Genomic DNA, 23,633 nt, shown 5'->3' on the forward strand with positions numbered 1-23,633 from the left:
ACCTGGTATAGTAATGAACTGCGGGGGACTGCCCTCGACTTTCTTTTCAAATTCTCCCAGTGTGAGCCATGCCGCCTAACAGCTTTAACTGCTCCCATGCTCTATACCCTGATTACTGCCATTTCCAGCCCTGACTGATTTTGAGTGCTGGCCTTGACTGTCTATTCAGACCTATTAGGCCAGTCTTCTAGTCACCTCAGACTTTACTGGCAAAAGCCACAGCCATGTCCCCCCTGCCCAAACCTGCCCCTTCTCTCCCAAACCCCATCATCTCAAGTCCCAGTGTCATTGTTCCTCAGATTGCCCAGCTAGAAATTCAGCCATCTTAGACCCCACCCCCACCCTTCCACCCCCATGTCTCAGGCTGAAGCAGATGCTGAGATGAAACTTTGGGTGCAGGATGTTTATTAAGGATCAAAGGAAGAACAGTTGTGTAAGGAAGATGGACTGGGCAGAGGGAGAAGTTGAGCTGTGATCCAGGCCCAACCAAGCACCGGCCGACTGGGTGAGGAGCTCTGGAGCTGGTATAATAGTACCCGCTGGAATAGTCTCATAGAGGGCGAAATGGCCAGGCCCTCTGCACACCAGGCCCCTCACAGCCCCCTGCCCCTCCAGCTCCTCCCTCCTCCCTCCATGCTTCCTGTGTTCCAGCCACACCATTCCCCAAACATACATCTCCACCCCACCACCCCACCCCGCCCTGTTACATTGCAGACTGTGCTTTTTGCTTGGAATGTGCTTTGCCTATTCGGTCTTCTCTCTGAGTTTCTCACCTTCTTCCCCCTTACCTTCTCCAAGGAAGAATAAATCCCATCGTTCTCTGCGTACACCAATTATAGCACCAACTGCATTATATTCCATTATTGGTATCCGAGCCCCCTCCCCACCCCCTACCCCCAAGGCCTCAAGCTTCCAGAGGACAGGAACTGTGGGCTACTCAGCTCTGCGTCGCGGCCCCCAGCAGATTGCCTGGCACAGAAGACACTCAGTAAATACGGATGCTGGTGGTGAGTTGAGCGATTGTGGTTCCACAGAACCAATCCACAACAGCTTGTCTGATTTGAAAGTTTGCCATAAATCTCCCAAACAAAAGAAACGGGTATTGAATTTGACAGCTATTTCAACATTTCAGTTTTATTTTAAGAATTTGCTTTGTCTTGAAAAAACATACAAAATTCATTGTGCAAAATTCATCCAGAGGAATGATCTAAGTCCTGTGTGGGGAAAAAAAACCACCTTTCACAAATGGAAGAGATGGAAGAAGAGCTTTCCACCTCCACACAGCACATGCAGAGGGAGGGCACCACACGGCATGGAGGCTGCGTGCTGTGCTGGCGTCTGAATCCAACACCTGTGAGACCCCCGGCAAGGCCCACCTCTCAGATCACCTGATGATAAAATGGGCTGGTTTCAAAGCCTCTTTTTCTTTCTTTTCATAAATTGTAGGGTTCTTTTTAGTAAGACATTTTTTTTTTTCAGTTTAAAAATACAGCATATAGTACAGAGTTCCTATATACTCCTCTCCACGGCACAGTTTCCCCTGTCTTAACCTGCATTAGCGTTAGTATAATGTTTACAGGTTTATCTGTAGGATAAATTCCTAGATGGGGGATTGTTGGGTCGGTGGGTAAAAATGTATTTGTAATTTTGGTAGATACTGTGAAATTGTCTTTCGGAGGATTATGCCATTTGAACTCCCATCATCCAGGTGTGATCGCTGAATCCTCTTTTCAGCTCAAATGATTTTTATTCTATCTTCTTCCCAGGGCTCACGCCCAATGGGTAACTTTGTGGGAGATTTTCTAAGATGTGGGCTCCTCAATGGGCCACAGCCAACTGTGCCATATTCAAGAGAGCTCAAATTAGACAGAAACAGCTTTCAGGCACAACTTCTAGGCTTCTTGCACAGAGAATTCTCTACACGCTGTGAAACTGTGAAGCTTGCAGAGTCACATTTCTCTGGAACCACACTCTCCTACTGGTTTGGCTGAACCATGCAGTGCCCTGTGCTTGCCTGGCACTGGAATTAAAGGCAAAACTCCCCATCAGCTGTGCTGTCCAATGCGCTTGCCACTTGCCACAGGTGCCTATTTAAATTTCCAATCATTAAAATTAAATAAAATGTAAAACTCAGTTTCTTGGTCCCACTAGCCACGTTTCAGGTGTTCAGGAGCCACAGGTGGCTAGTGGGAAACACATTTGTAACACAGATCCAGAGCAGCCCCACGTCCCAGAAAGTTCTGTGCGCTAGTGCCAAGCCTTTGCTATTAAAAAGGAGAAGAATGACAACTAAATGCGAGGTGTGATCCTGGGCTGAATTCTTGTCTGGAAAAAGGACATGAATGGCTGAAATTTTAAAAATTGAATAAGATCTGAAGATAAGCTAATAGTATCGTATCAGTGTTCATTTCCTGGTGTTGGAAAGTATACTGTGGTTATGTAAGATGTGAATCTTTGGGGAAGCTGTATTGTGAGAACTGTTTGGAAATTCTTTGTCTTATTTCTGCAACTTTTTTGTAAGTCTGAAATGATTTCAAAATAAAAAGTTTTAAAAATTCAAACAATGATAAAACAGGAGGGAAAAATCAGAGTGTGTGCCTCCTGGAACTGTCCAAGTGTACAAATCAACTTGGGAGCAGTCACAGCTGTGGTGTAAGAGTAGCATTCCTAAAAGCCAGTGACTGAGTTAAGGGCGGTCCATTTTGTAAGTGATGGTTGGAGCCCTGCATCAGGTAGGGGAGACAGGGATGCTGGGTTTGGCACCTGATCTCACCACTTAATTAGCTTCTTATCCACCCTGAGCCCATGTCCTCTCTGAAAAGATGCCCCTTGTACCTCAGAGAACTGTGGTGAGGCTCTGAGATGATGGAGATGAAAGTGAGCTGAGAGATGTGAAAGACCATACCTGTGGGAAGGGATTCCCTATAAAACCTGAGACAGGCTCCTGCATTTGCCTTTCTAGGCCTGCATGACTATGTGTTTCAGTAGAAGCAGCTGGAGGTCTGTTAACAGTGATTTTTTTTAAAGCCCTTAATGGTGGTCATCTTTTGTTTGGTGCCCGCACTCTGAGGTCCCACGCTCCTGAAGGTCCAGCGCCTCCGGTTACATGGCTGTGCACCTCCTGGGGGCACTCAGGTCGGCATTTGCTTTCTTCCTGATGCTTTCTGCAAAAGACAAGATTCCTATTGCCTCATGTTGCCTAAGCTCTGTGTCACAGGGCTGGTTTTAGGTTTTAATTGGCTGCCAGAATTTGTGCTAAAAGAAGAAGCAACAATAATATTTAAGAATATTTTGGAAAAATTAAAAAGTCACACCCAATTCCTTTACTCTGAAATGACTCTTTTCCTATCTTGCCTATAGCTGTGAAATAGCCACTGTGCCAGGGGCTTTCCTGTTTGCCCTCAAGAAGATGCTATCAGTGTTTTTCCTTGTTGCCATGGCACTAACAGACTTCATTACTATTGGAGACTGCCGGATAACACATCCTGTGGCATTTCGGAAAGCACCACGCCGGTGGACATTATGTGTTTTAATAGCCATTAAGGCTTTGTCAACATGGGCTGACCTTGTTTTTAATGAGGGATTAGTACTAGAACCTTTTATTCCACTTGCCTGATGATTCCATGGGATGCCCTGAATTCCAAACCAGGCTTTGGGGAGTAACACTTTTTAAATTTTATTTACAAAACCCATTTGTTAAACCCATTTAATAGCTAGGATTCAAAGACTGGTGTGGCCTCAGAAATTTTATTTGACCAGATCTGACTGGTTCAACTCATATTAAGCCAGTTCTGGCCCATGTGTCTTCATGTTTGTGAAAAGACCTCCGCAGGCTGTTCCAGCCTCATTCCAAACTGGAAAGAAAAAAAAAATCAAAGTACAGAGGGCTGGAGGGGAAGCAACTGTAGCGTCAGTGGTTTTAGGACTGCGAGTTCGTAGGAATTATCTGGGCCATGTCCACAATGCGCAAATGGAGAACCCAGCGCCAGGAGGCACCGTGATTTGCCCCAGGCTCCGCCTGAGTTCCAGAAGGAGGCAGAGCTAGGACAAGGGATCTGGAAGGTTCACAGTCAGCTCTTGACTTTGCAGTTTGAGCAGCCCCTGGAAGGCCCTACCGCATTCTAGTGGGGCCGTGGAGCTCTGACCCTGGTTCCCCGGGCTGCCCTGAGCTGGAGCTGGGCAGGGGACACTCTTACCAGCCAGGTCCCTCCTGCCAATGGCTACGAGGCCCTCGAAGAGCACTTTGCTGGGGTTCTCACCCTTCATGACCACACCGTGCAGCCAGATGAGCAGCATCCGGTGGCCGTGCTCCTGGTAGCTCTTGGTGCCTGAGGACCGTGAAGGAGAAACAGAGGGAGAAGGAGCCCACTTAGCATGCGCCAGGTCTGAGCACGTGTCTGTGCTGCCCTGTGCCGCCTGTTGAACACCAGGACCTTCTCCCATGCTCCCGCGGAGCTCAGCCCAGAGATGGAGAGGGGCGGGGAGGAGCAGCCTCAGATGAGGTGGGGGCCGGGATTTTGTGTTGGGGACTCTTGAACCTCCCCAGCCCCAGGCTTTCTCCTGAGCACCCACCATGCATGCTGTTGGTGTCACTCCTAAGAGAGCAATAACTGGCACTCATTGTTGTGATACCACGATGCCCTTGACTGTATCTTTCATCCCTAGCTGCTCACAGTGGTCTGTGCCTTGCATGTTGGCCCATTCTACAGATGAGCTGGCTCAGTCAGACAGAGCTGGCCATGTTCTTTCCCTGCATCAGGGGTTCTCAACGCTTAGTGCTCATTGGGAACACCTAGAAAGCTTCAGAATACACTGACACCTGGGTTCCCCTGACCCCCCGAGATTCCGACATACTTGGGTCTGGGTGCAGCCTGGGCACTGAGTGGTGTTGAAGCTTCTCAAGTGATTCCAACATACAAGCATGTTTGGAAAATAAGTGCCTGCACTCTTCAGGGCAGGTAGTAGAGTGGACCTGGTATTAAATTCTGTGACTAGGCCTGCTCTCCCAGCTGAAGACACCCGCACACACGCACCCCCTCAGGCACAGCCATCAGGTCCAGGGCAGTCTTTTCACTGTGTCCTCTGACGTTCTGGCCCTCAGCAGGTTCTTCCCCATGGTGCTGCCCTTCGTGAGGCAGTTCCGTTTCAGCCATTTATTCACTAGCCCTTGCTTCCAGCCCCATAATTTACCGGAGCGCCTTTACCATCTATGGAAGTTCTTATCTGTAATAGAGTTCACTTTTGTACTCCCTGCTCTATTCCACTAATTGGTCTGTATATTTTTGTGTCAGGTATCTCTCTATGTCAATTATTTTAACTTTATAAATGGTTGAGGCTGGTTGGGTTAGACCCTCTTTACTTTTTTTCTCAGAATGTTCATTTATATATACCCTGTTTATTCTTTCAGGTGAACTGTAGAAATCCTTAGTCAAGTTTTAGAAACCTCTTATATTCATTTAAAATTGGATCAAAGTTTTAATCTAATTTGGGAAAAATCAATATCTACATGACACTTTTTTTCTAGCTGGGAATACAAAATGTCATTCCACTTACCCAAGTCTTCTTTTATAGGTTAACGAATAATACAAATACCATGGTGTTTGTGTATTTTATCATATATTTAGCCATTTCATTGCATTATTTTATTCTAAGAGTTTTTCAATTGATTCTTCTGAACTTCCTGTGTATATAATTATGGCATCTGATAATCTCTCTCTTCCTTTCCAATATTTGTACTCCTTATTTCTGTTTCTGTTTCATGCCTTAGTACCAGAGCCAAATTTTCCAAACAGATGTTAAATAATAGTGGCGACAGCAGCTCCTCGCTTTTTACTGGGAGTGCCTTTCGTTTCATGCATGAATGATGCATATCAGCTGCAGCTGATTCCTGAAGAACGTGAAGTTCACAGGTCAATCGGGAGGGAAAGGCAGAGGGCACACAGCCTGTGCAAAGGCCGGGAGGAATGAAAAAGCACTCGGTGTGCTGGAAATGACATATGGCTTCATGTGGCTGGGCTGTGGGTGCCACAGGCTTTTCCACCAGAAGCACAGAAAACTGAACACACCTCAAGGGCGCCGACCCCTCCGCCCGCTGGTTGCTCTGGGGTGCCAAGCCCAGGTGGTACCTGTCCACTGTTGCTCGATGGCCTGGATGTGGGCCTCAGTGAACTCCCAGCAATACGCAAGCTTCTTCCACTCGTGGGGCAGTAGGTATTTGGAGGCCAGTTGCCACAGCACAGAGCGCAGCTGCTGTGTTTCCTGCTGATGGTCCTGCTTAAAGGTCAAGTTTTTCCCAGACGGGTCACTAGGGTCCCTGCAGGAGAGGTGGTCCTGTGGGGCAGATCCCAAAAGTGCAGCAGCCGTCTCAGGGAAATCCCTGCCAGGCTCTCCCTTGTGATGCTGGACTGGGACCTGGGGCTTACTGTTCACTGCTCTGGTGTCTGCCTCTATTCTTTGTCTTAACCTCAAGAATCCGAGCTACTCACACTGTTTCTCCATCCAGAATTCCTTGCTTTGCCTCCCTGTCCCTCAACTCCTTTGCCACAGCCAAAAGACCACCCAAATGCCACCTCTTCCAGGGAGGCTTCCCAATTCCTCTCTTTTTTCTGCGTTTCTATATTACAGCTATCAGCAGAATGACTCAGCAGCTGTGGCTGACACCACGCAAACCGAGAACCAGGCACTGGACTTGCTGAATTCCAACCGGTTATGGGTGGGGTTACAGAATTCTTTCTATGCAACGCAGGTGATAAAATGAGAGGTTACAAAAGAATTATGTAATAGCATAAATGAAACCCACAAAAGCCTAAATAAAGGGGTAAAGGCAGAGTTACAGTTGTTAAAAGCTCATGGTGAGAAAAATCCCCCTGGTGTCTGCATGTTCCGTCCTGGTCAACAGTGGCCAGTCACCTGTGAGGTGATGAACTGGGAGCTTGGCTCTCACCTGGGGTGTTAAAAATCATTTCCTTAGAGCACTGTTCTCAGCCACGTCTGTACATTGCGATCATCTGGGAGCTTTAAGAACTACTGACGCTTGGTCCCCAGGCCAGAGATTCCGATTGAATTGGCCTGAGGGTAAGGAGGGGGAATTTGTGATTCTAACTGCACCTCTGCCTTACTGTTGAGAACTTTTAAAGAGTGAGGTGGTTTAGAATTAATCTCAGAGATGAATCATTTCATCAAATACTTGGTCTTCATATCTTGGGGTTACATTTAGGAGTCATCTGTTGAAAAAGGGTTGTAATGTTTGTGAGGATCTAGCCTGTCAGTGAAAGAGAACATCTTATGATTCCTACGGAAATTTGTTACCTATCAACTGACTTTGGAATAGTGAGTTTTTACTTGAGAGGTGTGAGAGAAGTTTGCTAAGTTTGTAAACAATATTAGAATGTCTAAGATATTTGAAATTCGCTTTATTTGTTGATTTAATTTATTGGATTTGCTACAATAATTTAAGATTTAGGAAGCATTTGAAATGCTTAAAATGAAAATCTAGCATATTAAATTTATTCATTCAGTTTAAAATGTTTATTGTAGTTTAATTAAGTTTAAACATGGGACCAAACACTAATCCAAAGGCTTCTTGAAAGTGACTGTTAAAATTTACTAGGTTCCGTGTTTCCCCAAAAACAAGACCTAGCCAGACAATGAGCTCTAATGCATCTTTTGGAGCAAAAATTAATATAAGACCCTGAATTATATTATATTATATTATATTATATTATATTATATTATATTACATTACACTACGTTATATTACATTATATTATATTATATTACATTATATTAAAATAAGACCTGGTCTTATTTTACTATAAGACCAGGTCTTATTTATAAGACCTGGTCTTATTTTAATATAATGTAATATAATATAATATAATGCATTAATATAAGACCAGGTCTTATATTAATTTTTGCTCCAAAAGACGCATTAGAGCTGATTGTCCGCCTAGGTCTCATTTTCGGGGAAACGCGGTTGTATAAATAGAATAATAAGATTTTTTTTAATGAATTTAAAAGTTTAAGGAAAACTAGTTTTTAAATTTGTAGTATATTGAGTATTAATTTTTAAAACTGAAGTAAATGTAAAAATTATTTTCTGTGTATAAAAACAACCGTTGGGGTGGCCGGTTAGCTCAGTTGGTTAGAGCGTGGTGCTAATAACACCAAGGTTGCTGGTTCTATCCCCGCATGGGCCACTGTGAGCTGCGCCCTCCTTAGAAAACAAACAAACAAACAAAAAAACCCTCAGACACCAAAAAAATTCCCCACCCCCCATTGCTGACAACAAGCATAGTAAATGCATAGCCTTCCATCAGCCACTCTTTCCCAATTCCACAGCAGACATCACTAATCAATCCCAACACACTTTCCTTCTGGGCTCAGAAAGCTCCCTGAACACAACACCCCGAGCAGCAGTTCCAATCACCTGGAGATGGCAGTGAGCTGGAACCAACTGGCCATCTCTTTGTCCATGCGTGCATGCATTCATCCATCAACCAAGAGTGGCAGTAATATCCAGTAGTCTCTCCACACTGGCATGGACCTCAGTCAGCCTCGTTTCACTGTGGTTTGGGTGCCCCTCCCCACCCAGACCCTTACAAACAACTCTGGTGGTAGGTAAGGCAGAGATTATCACCCCCTTGGAAACTGAGGGGCACCTGAATTGGTCAAAGCCAGCTCCACCTGAAGCCAAAGCCGCTCCCTTTCCCACGTGGAAGACCAAGCACAGGGTCTCAGTACCTTCTCCCATGTGTAGAAACGATCCGCTTTTATGATCATGTCCACCAGGCTGACGTGGTTGCTGCGGGCGGCCACTGCCAGGGCGGTTTTTCCTTGCTGCAAGGAAGAAGCGGAAAGGGCAGTTAGACTCTACAGGAGGGGTGTAGCGTGGCCTCTAGCACTGACTACAAACCCTGCTGCCCAAAGAAAGCAGTTTCCAGCAGTCTACACTGGAGAACAGAAAGGCTTTCTGGGCATGACGAGAGAGGTGGAAAAACCACAGAAAGAATATGGTAATAATAATAATGCCAGCCACCATCTCCTGTGTTTCCTTAGAACTTAGGAAGCCTTTAAGGGTTTATGAATCGCAGCCTGCATAACTTGTTACCGGCTCCATTTCTGAGATGTAAGCAAAGCCCAGAGATGAGGCTTGGGCTCATTGTGAAGCGTTCGCCCGCCTTCCCTCAGGTTCCCAGCCCTTGGCTCCCAGCGTCCTGTACAGTGCTCGCCTCCATCACCCCCAAGGACCTGTGGGGAGATGGGAAGCACCTCTTCAAGTTTGGCCAGCTGCCCTGGGGCCCAGCTCAAAGCAGGGGAGCCCTTTCCAGGCTGAGCTTCAGGGCCTGGTCCTGCCCCCAACCCTTCTCACAACATCCCAAGGGCTGGCCTTACTGGGCCACATGTACGAACACCATCTCCCTCATGAGACTGAGACCTCCTCAGCCTCCTATCAAGTTTTCACTCATCCTGGACGTCCAGCCACCTGAGGAGGTTAGCTGCCTCCAAGGTATGATGAGCTGGGAGCCTTCCTGCAACCCTACCCTACAGGGAGGGGATTGTGGCATGGTGATGGCTGCTCCTCTCTCCACTGCCCCTCCCCACTGCCCACCAGGTACCTCAAGGTGCTTAGAGTCTGATGAGGGCCATAAAACAGAAGACAACCATATCACAGGCCTAGACGAGGAGAGGGGGCATTGTGGGGACAGAGCCAGGAGAGCAGTTTCCAGGCTCTCGGCCTCACGTGGAAAGGTGCTGGCTTGGGTAGTAGATGGCCGTCAACTGTGACTTGTTGGCCATCAGCTATTACCGGTTAGCCATTAGCCACTAATATAATTGCCATGGGTTGGTTGGCAGAGAAGCGGACGGCAGGTTGTGGATCGTGTGGCTCCTGCTTCCTGTGTCTCCAACCCAACCGCCAGCGAGAGTATAGTGGTATGAACGCCCCCATCCATGGCTCCGTGGGTGCTCCTTTCGGCCTCACCATGTCCTGCATTCTTGTGCGGGGAGCGGGACTAAAGTCCCTGCATGACAGGCATGCCAAGTGCTGAGGGCCCTCCGAGGAGGCAGGGAAGGAGGAGGAGGGGCAGGAAGGCTTCCTGGAGGAGGCTGTCTTTGAGCTGATATATAAGGAATGGGAGGCTTTGACACCTGAGAGCAGGAGGCATTTGCATCAGGGTCTCTGGAAAAGAGGGAGCTTGAAAGGAAGGCTGCTTGTGAGCAGAGGTACCTTATCTCTCAGCTTTAAGTTAACCCCCACGACCAGGAGCATCTCAGCTATGTCCTGCCAGGCATGCTCTGCAGCAAGGTGGAGCGGTGTCTGCTGCCTCTGCAGAAGAAGCCAAGGGGACAGGGTAGCAGAAAAGCATGGAGGGGTAGCCTCAGGCTCAACGTCAAGACAGGACCAAGGTGGGTACATTCCCAGCTGGGCTTTCATCAAGTTTCTCTAAGAAGTTATAAGGGAAGATAAACGGGGTTTAATCATGAACATAATACTCAGCAGAGAACAAAGAAGTGGAGAGAACAAAGCAACACTACCACTTGCTAGCCCACCTAAGTCAACCTCAGTAATGATCCTAGTATATCTCTTCTATAGTCTTTTCTTTAATGCAGTGTTCTTAGTTTTATGGCTTTACACATTTGAGATCATCCTATATATACATTGTGCATCTATTTTTCTACCTAATGTAATACTTTCCATATGGTATAAATGCTGATCAACACCATTTTTAATAGCTCCATAATAGTCTGTCTGTACCTAACCACTTCACTGTTATTACATTTTTGGGTCATTTTCAAATTGAAGACTGATAAACAGTACTGCAATTAATATCTTTGTACATGAGCTCTTAATATATTCCTTGACACTCAATTCTCAGACATACAAATACTGACCATTTTAATGATATAGGCTATATCCTGCCAAATTGCTTTCTACCGCTAGTGGTTGTGAGTACCAGCACTGAGGACTATATGGTGGGGAGGTGGGTTGTGGGGAGGAGGATTTTAAAAAGCTCCCAACAGGTCACACCTTCAGGACTTGGAGGCCTCTTGTTATTACACAAGACTGCCCAGTCCCCTCTGCCCTGGGAATTTTTTCCTAAGGCAAAAAAAAAAAAAAAAAAAAATCAACGAAAGGAAAAGGTTAAATGTAGGAAGATGTTTACTGCAGTGTTATATATATCATGGCAAAAACTTGGAAACAACCAACATGTTCAAAATAGTGGAAGAGTTAATAAAATGATGTTACCTTCAACACATATGCAAAGAGCTTTTCACAAGCTCAAACAGCAATTCCTCAGCTCTGGGCGGTGCTAGTAGGTGGGAGCCCGGCCCCGCCAGATGGGAAGGGCGCCCAGAGGCTCCGTGGGGCCCGTGTGGTTCCTGTAGCCACTTACCTTGTCGATGGCATCCAGGTCACTGTTGGCATCGATGAGGAGCTGGACCAGGGCAGGGAAGTTGTGTCTCACAGCCAGGTGAATTGGAGAGGCACCCTGCTGAGGGGAGAGACACACGGATCAACTGATGGGTCCCTCCCAGGGCTGCCCAGCTGCAGGTGGGTGCTAGGAGATGGGACTAGGGAGGGGTATACATTGTGCCTTTGGGTGTGGAGGGTGGCTTGAGGCATTTACAGCCCCAAAGCCTGAATCCCTGAAGTCCAAAACTGAGCCTTAGGCGGGAACCTGAAGACCCCAGTTTGAGACTTTGCTATGCCAGGAACTCACTATGTGACTTTGGGCAAGTCATTTCCCTTCTGCACTACTCTTCATCTGGAACAGAAAAAGAACATTAGGTAGAAACTAAAGAATCTGAAAAAAGTATGGATTTTAGTAATAATGTATTGACATTGGTTCATCAATTATAACAAATATACCATATTAATGTAAAATGGACTACACTAATAGGGGAACTGGGTGTGGGGTGTATGATATGAGAACTCTCTGCACTACCTTTGCAACTTTTATGTGAAACTAAATATATTCTAAAATAAAAAGTTTGTGAAATGCTGCAAAACCATGTGAATAGTATGCTAAAGGGGGGGTGGAAGGACCCAAACAATTATGTCCAACTAACTTTTGACAAAAGTGTAAAAGCAACTCAATGGAGAAATGTTAGATAGCCTTTTCAATAAATGGTGTCAGAGCAATTGATCTTCCACAAGCAGAGAGAGAGACAGAGAGAGGCTCAACTGAAACCTCACACCTTATACAAAATTAACTCAAAATGGATCACTGACTTAAAATAAAACTATAAAACTTTTAGAAAAAACAGGAGAAAAACTTCAGGATCTAGGACTAGGCAGATTTCTTAAATTTGACACCAAAATTATGATCCATAGGAGAAAAATATTGACAAATTGGACTTCATCAAATTAAAAATGTTTTGCTCTACAAAAGATCCTATTAAGAGCATGTAGGGGCCGGCCCGGTGGCTCAGGCAGTTAGAGCTCCGTGCTCCTAACTCCGAAGGCTGCCGGTTCGATTCCCACATGGGCCAGTGGGCTCTCAACCACAAGGTTGCCGGTTCAATTTCTCGACTCCCACAAGGGATGGTGGGCTGCGCTCCCTGCAACTAGCAATGGCAACTGGACGTGGAGCTGAGCTGCGCCCTCCACAACTAAGACTGAAAGGACAACAACTTGACTTGGAAAAAAGTCTTGGAAGTACACACTGTTGCCCAATAAAAAAAGTCCTGTGGGAAAAAAAAAAAGATTAACAAAAAACCTTTGGTGTCTTTAAAAAAAAAAAAAAGAGCATGTAAACACAAGCTACAGACCAAGAGAAAATATTTGCAAGTCACATATCTTACAAAAGCTAGTTCTAGATTATATAAAGAACTCCCCTCAAAACTCTACAGTACAAATAAAAATTTAGAAAATGGGCAAAAGACATGACTAGACATTTCACCAAAGAGGACATACAGATGGCAAATAAGCACATGAAAAGATGTTCAACATCATTACCCACAAGGGAAGTGCAAGTTAAAACCACAATGAGGTAACACTACACACCTATCAGAATGATTAAAATGAAAAATAGCGACAGCACCAAATATTGACAATGATGTGTAGAAACTGGATTACTCATATGTTGCTGGTGGGAATGTAAAATGGTACAGCCACTCTGGAAAAACAGTTTTGGAGTTATTTATAAAACTAAATATGCAATTACCATAGGACCTAACAACTTCATTCTTGGCATTTATCCCAGAGAAATGAACATTTATGTTCATACAAAAACCTGTACATGAATGTTCATAGCTGCTTTATTCATAGTAGCCCCAATCTGGAAACAACCCAGATGTTCTTCAACAGATTCCTACAAATCATTACAAAATAAGTATTTTTGAGAAAAATGGTCAAAGGCTACATGAACAGACATTTGATAGAAAAGGGCATAGAGAAGACCCTTAAGAGGAATGCAAATTCATATTACATGGAGATAAAATTCTTCCCTCATCAGATTGGCACACATCCAAAAATTTGGCCAGATGTTTGACAAAGCTGTGGGGAAATAGGCAGCATCTTATACTCGTGGAGTGACTATACGGGTTGACAATTAAGTTCACGAACTCATCCTAGAAAAAGTGCTACACACCTCACTGCTGAATATCACTACCGTCACTTTCTAAGTACTCCCCTTGGGAAGCTATGCACCGACGCCAGGACCTAGTCCACCCTTCAGAGCAATTTGGGAACTTTTTCTGGAATGGCCATCAGAGCTGTCGTTGTATTACCCTTGATGTCCTGAATGTCATCAAAATGTCTTCCTTTTAATATTTCTTTTATCTTTGGGTAAAGAAAGAAGTCATAGGGGCCAGATCAGGTGAGTAGGGAGGGTGTTCCAATACAGTTATTTGTTTACTGACTAAAAACTCCCTCACAGACAGTGCTGTGTGAGCTGGTGCACTGTCGTGATGCAAGAACCATGAATTGTCGGCCAAAAGTTTAGGTCGTCTAACTTTTTCACGCAGCCTTTTCAGCACTTCCAAATAGTAAACTTGGTTAACTGTTTGTCCAGTTGGTACACATTCATAATGAATAATCCCTCTGATATCAAAAAAGGTTAGCAACATCGTTGCAACAAGTTCGTGAACTTAATTGTCCGAACTTGTATATTGATGTATCCCATACAGACAGCAATTTGGAAATATATATAAGAAGTACAAATGCATGTTCCCTTTGACCCAACAAATCTACTTCTAAACATTTATTCTACAGATATACTTCCACATATATGGAATGATATAAGTAGAGATTTTTGTTGCAGTGTTGTTTGTAATAGCAAAAGATTAGAACCTACATTTATATAGGAGACAATTCAATAAATTATGTTCCATCCATGTCATGGAATACTAGGCAGCTTAAAGAATGAGGATGTTTTTAAGTACATATACTTATATAAAGAGCTCAAAGATATAGTTATGTGAAAAAAGCGGTATGTACATTCTCCAATAAAAGGTACCAGTGCTTCTTGAAGAAATGGCTGATTCTAGCACTGAGGCAGGAAATATATAGGATAAATCTGGAGCATCTTGTAGTGACAGAAAGTAAAAAAGTGCTCCATAAAAACACAGTGATGTACACACCTACTAGAATGGCTAAAAGCCAGGACACTGGCAGCACCAAATGCTTGTGACGATGTGTCGCCACAGGAACTCTCATTCATTGCGGCTGGGAATATAAAATGGTAGTCCTTTTAGGAAGACAGTTTGGCAGTTTCTTACAAAACTAAACATACTATTACCATGTGAGCGAGCAGTCATGTTCCTTGGTATTTACCCAAAGGAGTTGAAAACTGATGTCACACAAAAATCCACACATGGATGTTTATAGCAGCTTTAGTCATAATTGCCGAAACTTGGAAGCAACCAGGATGTCCTTCTGTAAATGAATGGATAAACTGTGGTCCATCCAAACAATGGAATATTACTCAGCACTAAAAAGAAATGAGCTATCAAGCCGCCATGAAAAGACTTGGAGGAACCGTAAATGCATATTACTAAGTAAAAGAAGTCAATCTAAAAAGGCTACATGCTGTATAATTCCAACTAAATGACATTCTGGAAAAGGCAATACTATGGAGACAGTAAAAAGATCGTGATTGCCAGAGGTTGGGTAGGGGACGGATAGAGAATAGTCAAAGAACAGGATTTTTAGGGCAGTGAAAATATTCTATATGATACTATAATGGTGGATACATGTCATTACACACTGGGGGTACCAAAAAAATGTACACAAGTGGACACCTTGGTCAACGTTGCTCAAGCAGTAGTTCGCCGTAATCAGCAGTGTCTGGGCGCTGATGGTAACCACTTTGAGCACCTCTTGTAATTACAAAGTCAAACGTGACTTGTATTCATCTTTTGATATCAGTATATATTGAGTATTATAATTTTAATAGCTTTTTCCTTTCTTAAAATGTGTATACATTTTTTTGGCACCCTCTGTATTTATTAAAACCCATAAAATGTACAACACTAAGAGTGAACCCTAATGTAAACTATGGACTTTTTTTTTCAATTGGGAGAGAACTTAAAATCTAATATACAATGTTGGTGAGAGGAGTGAGAAACAGGTGGCCCATGCACTGCAGTGGCTCTGCATATTGGCATGAGACTTTTAGGAAGTGATTTGGTTTATATATCAGGACTTAGAAAGATGTTCACAATATTAGACCTCGAATTCCCATTTCTGGGAATCTTTCCAAAAGAAAAGTTCATGCATGAATTAAGATGTGTTACTTGTATTGGCAAGGAAACGATGCCGTACCATAGTTAAAGAGGTTAATAAATTATGACAGCTCCATTATCAGACTAAATGTCATCATCAGTAGCTATGCAGCAACACAGAAATGCTCGTGATTATCTGGGCACAATATGATATGCATATTATAATTCGAACTGTACTAAAGTAGGTAATTTTTAAAAGATTGGTATACAGTATAAAAAAGAATATCTGTGGGTAGTAGGAATATGGATGGTTTTATTCTGTTTTCTAAACTCCCTTTTAATCAATTTTAAAGTTTAACTTGGTTGGCAGATTTAAATTAATATTTGAACATGTAGACACTGTATTCTATATGGGAAGACTAATTATTGAAAACATGTTAATTATCTCCAATTAGTTTACAGTAGTACAGTGATTACAGGGATTAATCTAAATCTGAAATTGATTTTTTTTTAATCGACAAAATTACTTTAAATTTCAATTGGAAAATAAACAGGTGAGAATCTAAAAAGGATAAAAGATTATACTAACAGAGAAGAATAATTATAGGAGACTAGTTTTATATGACTTTAAAATTAATTATAAGGCAACAATAAAATAGTATGGTGACTCAGAATTAGATACACAACTTATTGAAAGAGAATCATTCACCCAGAAACAGAGTCCATCATATATCAAAATGTAAATATTGATGAAGGAATGAAAAAGCATTAAGGCTTTTTTTTAATTTATGTTAGAATTATTTAATAAATGCACTTGAGATAGATATACAAAAATTGGGGGTATCTATTGAATAATATATCACACAATATGCAAAAGTATATTCTAGGAGGATTAAAGAGAAACATCAAAAATTAAATCACAACTAGAATTTTCAAATTTTTTACTAAATTAAAATTAAAAACTTGTGTCAAGAATACCTTTGATTACATAAAAATGTACATCTTCAGAATGTTAAAAAATTGTGAAAGCAAACAATATATGTGATGGTCCAAGAGTAATGACCTCTTAAAAATTGTTTAAAAAGACAAACAAGAAACCCACCAATTTAGACAAAGGACCTGAAGAGATAACTCACAGCAGAACTTAAATTAGAAAAATGAATTAAAGGGAAAAGTTCAGGGTCAATAGTAATTTAAGAGACTCAAAGTAAAACAATAATAAAGAATCATTTAACTATAAAATTGATTAAAGTAATATCTAATATTGGTAAAAAGTCATTCATAACTAACTGGGTGCTATGTGGTGTGACCTTTCTGGAAAGCAATTTAACAACTTACATGAAAAATCATAAAAAATGTTTTTACTACCTAACCTAAAAATCCTGTTTGGAGAATTCACACATAATGCAAAAGAAATAAAAAGTTATATACCACAAATATGTTCATGAAATCATTATTTATAGTGGCAAAATCAGAGCCAACGTAAATATCCAACAGTTGAACTGTTAAGTAAAATGTGATGTGGACACCGGACCACATCTGGCATGGTCAGCCCCTAAAAATGGCTGCTAGGAAAACTATGCAGCAACACTGGATACTTAGGAGGGGTAGACTCCACTGGACAGGAGTCAAGATTCTGGTGTCTTGGGGAAAAACAAATAAGCATCCCCCTTTCTAGAATTGTCTTAGTCTGGATTCATTCCAGCTGGAGGTACTTCTGTACATATGAGGCAACACTGAGAGGGAATAAAGAAAAGTATTACTTTACTAGGGTGTTGGGATTACAGTGCCTTTTTTTCCCCTCTATATTCCAATGAATTGTGTTACTCTGTCTTTATAATAATTTTAACTAGAGTACTTATTTCAGCTATATGAAATGACCTCTTTCTAATTTAAACAGACAGTTCCTCATTTATGTAATGGGAATAATAACAGTACCTGTTGATAAGGAGACAGAGGCCCAGGGAGGTCAAAGCTGCTTGCCCAAAGTCACTCAGTTTGTGAGTGGCAGAGCCAGGCCTCAAATCCAGGTTGTCTAACGCCAACATCTATATCTTAACTACAAGGTCATACTGTCACCTATGGTATATTGCGTGTACCACAACATAAGAGGAAAAGAGTGAACAACCAAGAATGAACAACCTTGATCTGTAATAAAGAGATAATTACTAAGACCCAATGGATAAATGAGTGGAGAACACAAACAGGTAATTCACTTGAGAGGAAATGCAAGCTTGGATTCTAATCCTGTCCCTTTTGAACCTTATTTGACTCTGCTGTGTGCTGCCAGCTTCCCTGGTCCTGGCCCCCAACCCCAATCGATGAGGTCATGGGAGATTTTGCAGTGGGGATCCCCTTCAGTTCAGGCCCCCACTTACATGATCAGCCACGTTGGTGGAGCCTCCTGCATGGATGAGGGCCCGGGCCATGTCCTCAGAGCCACCAAGGGCTGCATAGTGGAGGCAGCTCTGCTTCTTCTAGAGGAAAAACAGGAATCACAGCAAGATCCTAAGGCTCCCTCACCGTGGGTTTACAAAGCACATTTGGGTTCATTATTCCATTTTTGTCTCACAACACAAAAGTACCAGTCCCCAACCCCCAGGACTATTATCCCCATTAAACTGGAGGCTGGAGAAATCAATGACTTGCCCAGGCCTGGTGAGTATTAACAGGAGCTCATTACGGTCTCAGCTTTTCCTCACCCCCCATCGCAAACTCCAAAACATAGGCCAGAGCCTGCACGATTCCTTAGCTGGTAAAGACACAGAGTATAGACTCTGAGGAGATGCCTTTCAAAGAAGGGGACACATAAGATTTGCCAGTACAGAGCAAACCCTACCCGGCACACACCTCCCAGCTGGAACTGGTCTCAGGGTGTCCCAGCAGGTCCTGGAGGGGCCAGAGCAGGGGCGTCCTCCCATATGGGCCTTCTAAGTGCTCTTCTTCAGTTAGAACCCACCCCTGGCCCAACAAGGATCTCACATAAGAGACCTTCCCACTCTGCCAGGCAGGCCCCTCTAGGTGACCAACTGTCCCAGATGGCCTGGGACTGAGGGTTCCCTGGGATGCAGGCCTTTCCATTTTAAAACCAGGACATCATGGAGCAACCTGGGACAAGTTGTTTACCTTCCCAAAGTCCTGTCTGAGTGGGTACACAGAGTGGGTGGGAACCAGGCCACCGCTCAATGAGAAATGCATTCACTTTGGGTTTGCCCCCTCCTCAGAGACCCTGCTGCCCCACACCGTGAGGGGTGGGAGTGTCAGAATGGAATGTTGCCTCTGCCAGAAACCTCAAGCCAAGACTGGAGCACAAGACCCAGTGCAGTGGGCAGCCCCAGCCCCACACATGACCACCAGCTGGACACGAACTCCCCAGTCTATAAACTCCGAAGCTGTTACGGTTAGGAAGCCCTCCCAGTGCTGAGTACTGCACTGGACATGGAGAAAGGACCTTGCTGACCAGAGAGCAACCCCGGGACACAGTTTGCAGAGGCAGCTACTTTCCTTCTCTGGGCCTTGGTGTCCCTACCCCTAGGCTAGTAGCTCCTATACCTGCTAAGAGAGTTCTGTAAATTAAGTGTTTTGTGGCTTATAAAGCATTATTCACACTTAGGAGAGTTTAACACTGATATTATTATTAAATTTACATTTACCATTTTGCTATTTATTTTCTGTATATCTCCTATCTTTTTTGTTCTACTGTTTCTCCTTGACTTTTTTCTTTTGTGCCAAATAAATATTTTGGCACACCATTTTAATTCCTGTTTTAAAACTATTTTTGCTATTTATATTTTATTATTAACAATATTATTTTTGCCTTATTATTGAAATTTAGAACAAATAGAGAATTCCAAACCCTGTAACCATTCAACCAGCCAAGAAAGATTATTTTGTCATTGATCTAAAAACAAAAAGCAAAACAAAAGTACCAACTTCCTACTTAAAGAAAGATCACAACCCTCCTTTCTAGGACACCGGAAAATTTCTAACAGCCAATTTAAGGAATTTGGTGGGAATATGATGAGGGAGAGAAGAGGGCTGTCCCAGAGTCACGCCCAGGCCACAGCTCTGAGGGATGGTGTGTCCCCTGCACAGGTGGGCCTCATACTGGGGAACCACCCCACACTGGGCAGGGCAAATCTTCCCTGAGCTCTGGAGTCAGGAGAATACGTTTTTTCAGACTCAGCTTTTCTTCTTACTAGCCTGTGACCTGAGGAAGTCATTGAACCTCTCTAAGCTTCAGTTTCCTCATCTGTAAAATGGGGGACACTTTTCTGAAATAACAGATATGATAGCGTTTTGTGAACTATGAAGTGCCCAACAATAAGAAGACACGAACAGGTATTGAGCTCCTATTATGTCCCAGGCACTGTGCTAGGTATTTAATCCTCACAGTAATGTAAAAAAGTAAGTAAATCTCACCCCCATTTTATAGTTGAGACACAAGGCTCAGAGAGGTTAAGTAACTTGCCCAGATCACACAGCTCAGCAATAGAAATGCGAAGACCAGAACCTGGGTCTACTGCCTCATAGCCTCTGCAAACACAATATTCAGGCATCATTGTGGCTGCTACTGTTGACATGGTTATAGCTCAGTAGCCAAGGGCAGACAGACGTCAGTTGTGGGGTTGCCTGGCTACCTGGGTGAGGGCATTCACGTTGCTCCCAGCCCTCAGGAGGAGCTGCACACAGTTGTGGTGGATCCCTTCAGCAGCCGCGTGCAGGGCAGTCAGACCTTCCTGAAACACACGGAAGAGGTATGAGGATGGAGGAGGCTGGGGCCAGAACCTGAGGGGAGAGGAAGCCCTCACGCGAGGACCCAGGGCTCTTTGAGCTCTCCACTGCCCTGCAGGAGATGGCCTGGTTACTTGTGGTTCCTTGAGCCCCGCACCAGGTTTTCTCACTTTGAGGAGCATGTGGTACATTCACCCCCTCCTCCACACCTCTGCTCACATTCTCCTCGCCCTCAGGCCACCTCACCCCTGTTCTCTGTCCCTTCCCTCCTTTTGAGGAAGCCATCCCTGGCCATTCTGGCCACCGAGATGTCTACCTTCTTTAAGCACACACCTTATATATGACTTATTTTTTTTTAAATAAATTTTATTGGGGAATATTGGGGAACAGTGTATTTCTCCAGGGCCCATCAACTCCAAGTCATTATCCTTCAATCTAGTTGTGGAGGGCACAGCTCAGCTCCAAGTCAAGTTGCTGTTTTCAATCTTTAGTTGCCGAGGGTGCAGCCCACCATCCCAAGCGGGAATTGAACCAGCACCCGGCAACCTTGTTGTTGAGAGCTCGCGCTCTAACCAACTGAGCCATCTGGCCGCCCCTCCATCAGCTCAGCGGCAGCTCGTTGTCTTCAATCTAGTTGTGGAGGGCGCAGCTCACTGGCCCATGTGGGAATCGAACCAGCAGCCCTGTTGTTCAGAGCTCGTGCTCCAACCAACTGGGCCATCCGGCCGCTCCCCTATGTATGACGTCTTGGTAATCCCTCATGCCTAGTGCCCCATTACGTTTGGAGTTTTGTGCTGCTGCTTAGTTTTTCCTGGTGGCTGTTAGTACAAGAACATGTCCTCAGCTCCTGGTTTCAGGGCCTCTACCATGGAAAACTAGGCTATGTAATAGGCTGAGGGTTCCCTGAAGGCAGGGGAGTGTCATGCATCTCTGTATCCTCCAGGCAGTAACTTACCACATTCCGCTCCTCCAAGTCCAGCCTGATGTCCATGAGTCGCTGTAACACAGCCAGGTGGCCCCGGCCAGCTGCCAGATGAAGGGCTGTGTTCCCCTCCTGCAGGCAGATGGGGCTAGTAGAATCACAGACCCTCCCAGACACGGGGGACGGGCTAGAGCCACCCCTTATTTTATAGACATGGAAACTGAGGTCCAGAGAGGGAGAGTGACATCTTGAGGGTCACAGAGCAAGTCCACGAGTCACTGTAACACAGCCAGGTGGCCCTTGCAAGCTGCAGCCCTGCATGCTGGGCCATTGCCACCCTGCCCCCTGAGAACTGTGCCAAAAACTACAACTGGGGACATTTTCTAGGGCCAAGTCCTGGACTCTCTTTCCTTGTACTTCAAGGCAGACACATTACTTAAACAAACAAACAAACAAAGTCCCTACTTTCTATGCTCTTGTTAAAGCTGGTCCCTTCCTGGGGACCCCAGATCAGCATCCCTTGGCTCTGCTCAAGGCCCCTGCTCCAGGGACTCTTCCCGTGCCCAGGCTGTGCCCAGGCAGCCATCTAGCACCATCACTTGCCTCCTTGTCTTTGCTCAAGATGTTAGCTTCCCACTGAGTAGTGTGGCTGGCCCTGACATCATTAAAACAGGACCTCCCACTCCTGACCTCCTGATGCCCCTAACCCTGCACGACTTTTCCTTTTCCCCATAATGCTACTAGCCTAACACACTTTATAATTTACTTGTATACTATGTTTATTGTCTATTATCTGACTCTATTATTAGAACATAAACACTATAGGGCAGCGATTTCTGTCTACTTTGTTCTTTGAAGTTTCCCCAAGGGCCTAGAATATGGCCTGGGGCACATAGCAAGCACTCAATTGATATTTGTTCAATTAGTAAATAATGTGGAAAGCTTGACGTGTGTCTTCTGGACCTCAAGAGCCAGAGGACTGGTAGTTGCCTCACACTTGAGAAGTCCAAAGGTGGCAGTAGAGGTGGCTCCATGGGGCGGAGCACAAGGCACAATGTTCTTTGTATTAGAAGTGGCCCCTGCTGAAGGGCGATCCTTAAAGGGATCTTCCTGCAGAAGACACCTGAAGGGTAAAGGACCCCAGCAAAGGGGAGGACGGCTAGAAGGGGCCAGCTAGAGAAAAGGTATGTCCCTAAGGGAGAACCACAGACACAGGACCAGGGCAGGGACCCCTGAGGAACCTGCAGAAGTATCAAGAAGAGAAGATCCAGCTTTGGCCATTCATCACACCCAGAAAGCCCCTGGGACACATTTGGCAGAACCAGGCATGGGGACCTCCCAGCTCAAGCTCTTTCCCACCCTGGCTTGTCACAGTACCTTCCTGAGGAAGGAATCAGGACATCCACATTTAGGCACAGATCTTTAAAGGGCCCGATGAGGATGTGAACATCTGCCAAAGCAGTACTAAAGAGAGTTAAAAACATACCCTCCTCCACGATAGATCCACACATACATAAAACAGCTATAACTATCCTATGGGATCAAAGATGAAACATTTAAATTTCCTTTATGATGATTATATCAATAAATAAAAGTTAAGTTTTAAAATTCCCCTCAACAGCTTTGTTCCGCTCCTCTCCCACCCTCTTCTCAGATGTACACACAGTGGCCTAGGGCCTAGTCTGCTCACTGCAGCAAGGATCAGGCGACGGGAATGTGGCCACAGTGTGAAGTCTCTGTGTTCAAAGAGACTCAAAGGAAGCGGGTGAACGGAGGGGGGCCTGACAAGTGCCCCAGCTAGCAGGGCTGTGGAGATAGGGCAGGGCTTTCTTCTTCTTTCTGGGTTATAAATACCCACATCCTGCCCTTTGAAGCTTCAGATAGCGCAGGCCCCCAAACAGGGCTGGACAGGGCAGGGGGCTCAGAGGCAGGAGAGCCTGGCTGTAGGAGGGCTTGGCCTTGGCCCCAGCGCCTTCTGCCCTCTACCTATGGGGACGCCCAGGCTCTCCACCTCTGTGACGCCCTGTCAGCCTCTCCTCAATGTTCCCAGAGGAATGAATCACTTTCTCTGGGCTCTCAAAGCCTCCTTAACATTACAGCATCTATGGCATGACGTGTGTTCTCATCAGTTCTGACAGGTCTCTCCCCCTATGCAGGCCGTGGGGTCCAAGCAGGAGGAGTCAGACCTTAAGTGGCCCAAAGCCTTGAAAAGTTTACAGTGCCCCTTCCCCAGATGAAATTCCAAATGAAAATACTCATCTGAAAATAAAAAACTGAACAGGGGCATACAATTTTAACCACTTCGTTC

At 44.6% G+C, this 23,633-nt stretch overlaps 1 protein-coding gene across 13 annotated transcripts in view; it reads right to left on the reverse strand.

Annotated features, from left to right (window-relative positions):
• Nucleotides 1-1,114: 1,114 nt before the first annotated feature.
• The window catches only part of ANKDD1A (ankyrin repeat and death domain containing 1A), a 37,859-nt gene continuing 15,340 nt past the window's right edge, over nucleotides 1,115-23,633 (reverse strand). Inside the window, exons 7-15 of one of the 13 annotated variants that reach the window (XM_019748704.2) lie at nucleotides 21,359-21,457; nucleotides 20,310-20,408; nucleotides 18,048-18,146; nucleotides 11,397-11,495; nucleotides 10,229-10,327; nucleotides 8,743-8,838; nucleotides 6,126-6,330; nucleotides 4,197-4,328; nucleotides 1,115-3,164 (exon numbers count right to left, since the gene is read on the reverse strand). In XM_019748704.2, the coding sequence (XP_019604263.2) occupies nucleotides 3,103-3,164; nucleotides 4,197-4,328; nucleotides 6,126-6,330; nucleotides 8,743-8,838; nucleotides 10,229-10,327; nucleotides 11,397-11,495; nucleotides 18,048-18,146; nucleotides 20,310-20,408; nucleotides 21,359-21,457 (990 nt within the window). In that variant the 3' untranslated portion in view covers nucleotides 1,115-3,102. Of the gene's footprint in view, nucleotides 3,165-3,733; nucleotides 3,855-4,196; nucleotides 4,329-6,125; nucleotides 6,331-8,742; nucleotides 8,839-10,228; nucleotides 10,445-11,396; nucleotides 11,496-18,047; nucleotides 18,147-20,309; nucleotides 20,409-21,358; nucleotides 21,458-23,633 lie in introns of those variants that run through there. The other 12 variants (XM_074327566.1, XM_074327563.1, XM_074327565.1 and 9 more) reach the window with 12 other exon arrangements.

Source organism: Rhinolophus sinicus, linkage group LG03 (genome assembly GCF_036562045.2).
Source record: "Rhinolophus sinicus isolate RSC01 linkage group LG03, ASM3656204v1, whole genome shotgun sequence".
Classification (NCBI taxonomy): Eukaryota; Metazoa; Chordata; class Mammalia; order Chiroptera; family Rhinolophidae; genus Rhinolophus; species Rhinolophus sinicus.